This window comes from Tasmannia lanceolata, unplaced genomic scaffold, assembly GCF_043159265.1.
Source record: "Tasmannia lanceolata isolate RefF3 unplaced genomic scaffold, GAP_Taslan_0.1 ptg000003l, whole genome shotgun sequence".
Classification (NCBI taxonomy): Eukaryota; Viridiplantae; Streptophyta; class Magnoliopsida; order Canellales; family Winteraceae; genus Tasmannia; species Tasmannia lanceolata.
In genome coordinates, this window is record NW_027518680.1 from 24,623,041 (window position 1) to 24,624,443 (window position 1,403).

General features: G+C 40.3%; 1 protein-coding gene across 1 annotated transcript; it reads left to right on the forward strand.

The window, feature by feature from the left end:
* Window positions 1-695: 695 nt before the first annotated feature.
* LOC143868386 (uncharacterized) lies at window positions 696-1,202 on the forward strand. Its single transcript, XM_077376177.1, has one exon. The coding sequence runs from the start codon at window positions 696-698 to the stop codon at window positions 1,200-1,202; it is 507 nt and encodes a 168-aa protein (XP_077232292.1).
* The last annotated feature ends 201 nt before the right edge of the window (window positions 1,203-1,403 follow it).

The window sequence follows — 1,403 nt, forward strand, 5'->3', positions numbered from 1 at the left end:
ACTTTCTTCTTTGAAATCAAAATGATCATTCTTCAAACCTCTTGTGCATTTAACACTTGCATTCATTTCTTGTCAAGAGAAACTCCCCAAAGCATTTAGTTTCAATCATTGGGAGTATTGTGAGCATTAAGAGTTGTATATGCCTTAAAGAGGCTTGAGAGTTTTTCATTTTTTCTTCTTCCTTCGTTTATTGTGTTTGGAGTTACAAAGAGGAGTTTCTTTCTTCAAGGCGGTGGTGCAACGAAGAAGAACATCCACGGAGGCGGATTGTATCCAAGGGTGTGTCCCCTTGTTGAGGTGGTGTTTGTTGTATAGGCTTTGTGAGGCGGGGTTGAGGAGTCTCACCGTAGTGGAGAAAATCCCAAGGAAAGACCAAGTACTTGGGTAGTGGAGTATGTCAAGTTGTGACAAAAGCACTATAAAATCTTCGTGTCGTCTCCTTGCTCCCTCTCCTCTCTCTTGTGGTGTGATTGGTATTCTCTTTCCTTTTTTTTCTATTTGAATATAATTTTGAACAAGGGTTAGAACTACCTACGTTAATTTCAGAAGCCCTAGCATTTTGAATAGAAAATTTTTAAAATACCCAATTCACAATTCACCCCCTCTTGTGTGTTGCCCTTTGGGATTTCACTTGGTATCAAACCTAAAGGCTCTTATAGAGATTTTTGATCCATAAATCTACAAGAGAAAGATCCATGGCAACCGATCCTCCTCCATCCTCATCCTTATCCAATCCTCTTCCGGTAGCTCCCTCCGGGTACATTGAGGGTCATGCCTCAAATAGACCTCCATATTTCAATGGATTAAACTACGGATATTGGAAAATTCGAATGGCATTTTATTTTAAATCCGTAGACTTTGAAATTTGGGAGCTAGTCCAAGATGGGTACATTGAACAGACAACGGATAGGAAGGAATGGAGTGCCGCCGACAAGAGAAAGGCTACATTGGATGCCAAAGGAGTGACACTGCTATTTTGTGCTCTCTCTCCTGAAGAATTCATTAGAGTCTCAACTTGTAAAACGGTTAGGAAAATTTTGACCAAACTTGAGACAACCCATGAAGGGACAACTCAAGTGAAGAAATCTAACGTTAATATGCTTATTAGTGATTTTGAGGCCTTTGAGATGCATGAAGGAGAGTCTATCTCCAACATGTTCATAAGGTTTACTAATATTATAAATGAGTTGAATGCCTTATGAAAGGCATACAAATTATGAGTTGGTCCAAAGACTCCTAAGATGCTTCCCGGACTCGTGGGATCCAATGGTCACGGCAATAGAACAATCTAAAGACTTGGACACCCTAAGACTTGATGACCTCATGAGGAACTTGATCACTCATGAGATGAAGACGAAAAAGAGGGAAAGAAGGACTCGGACAAAAGGAAAGGGAAAGATGGC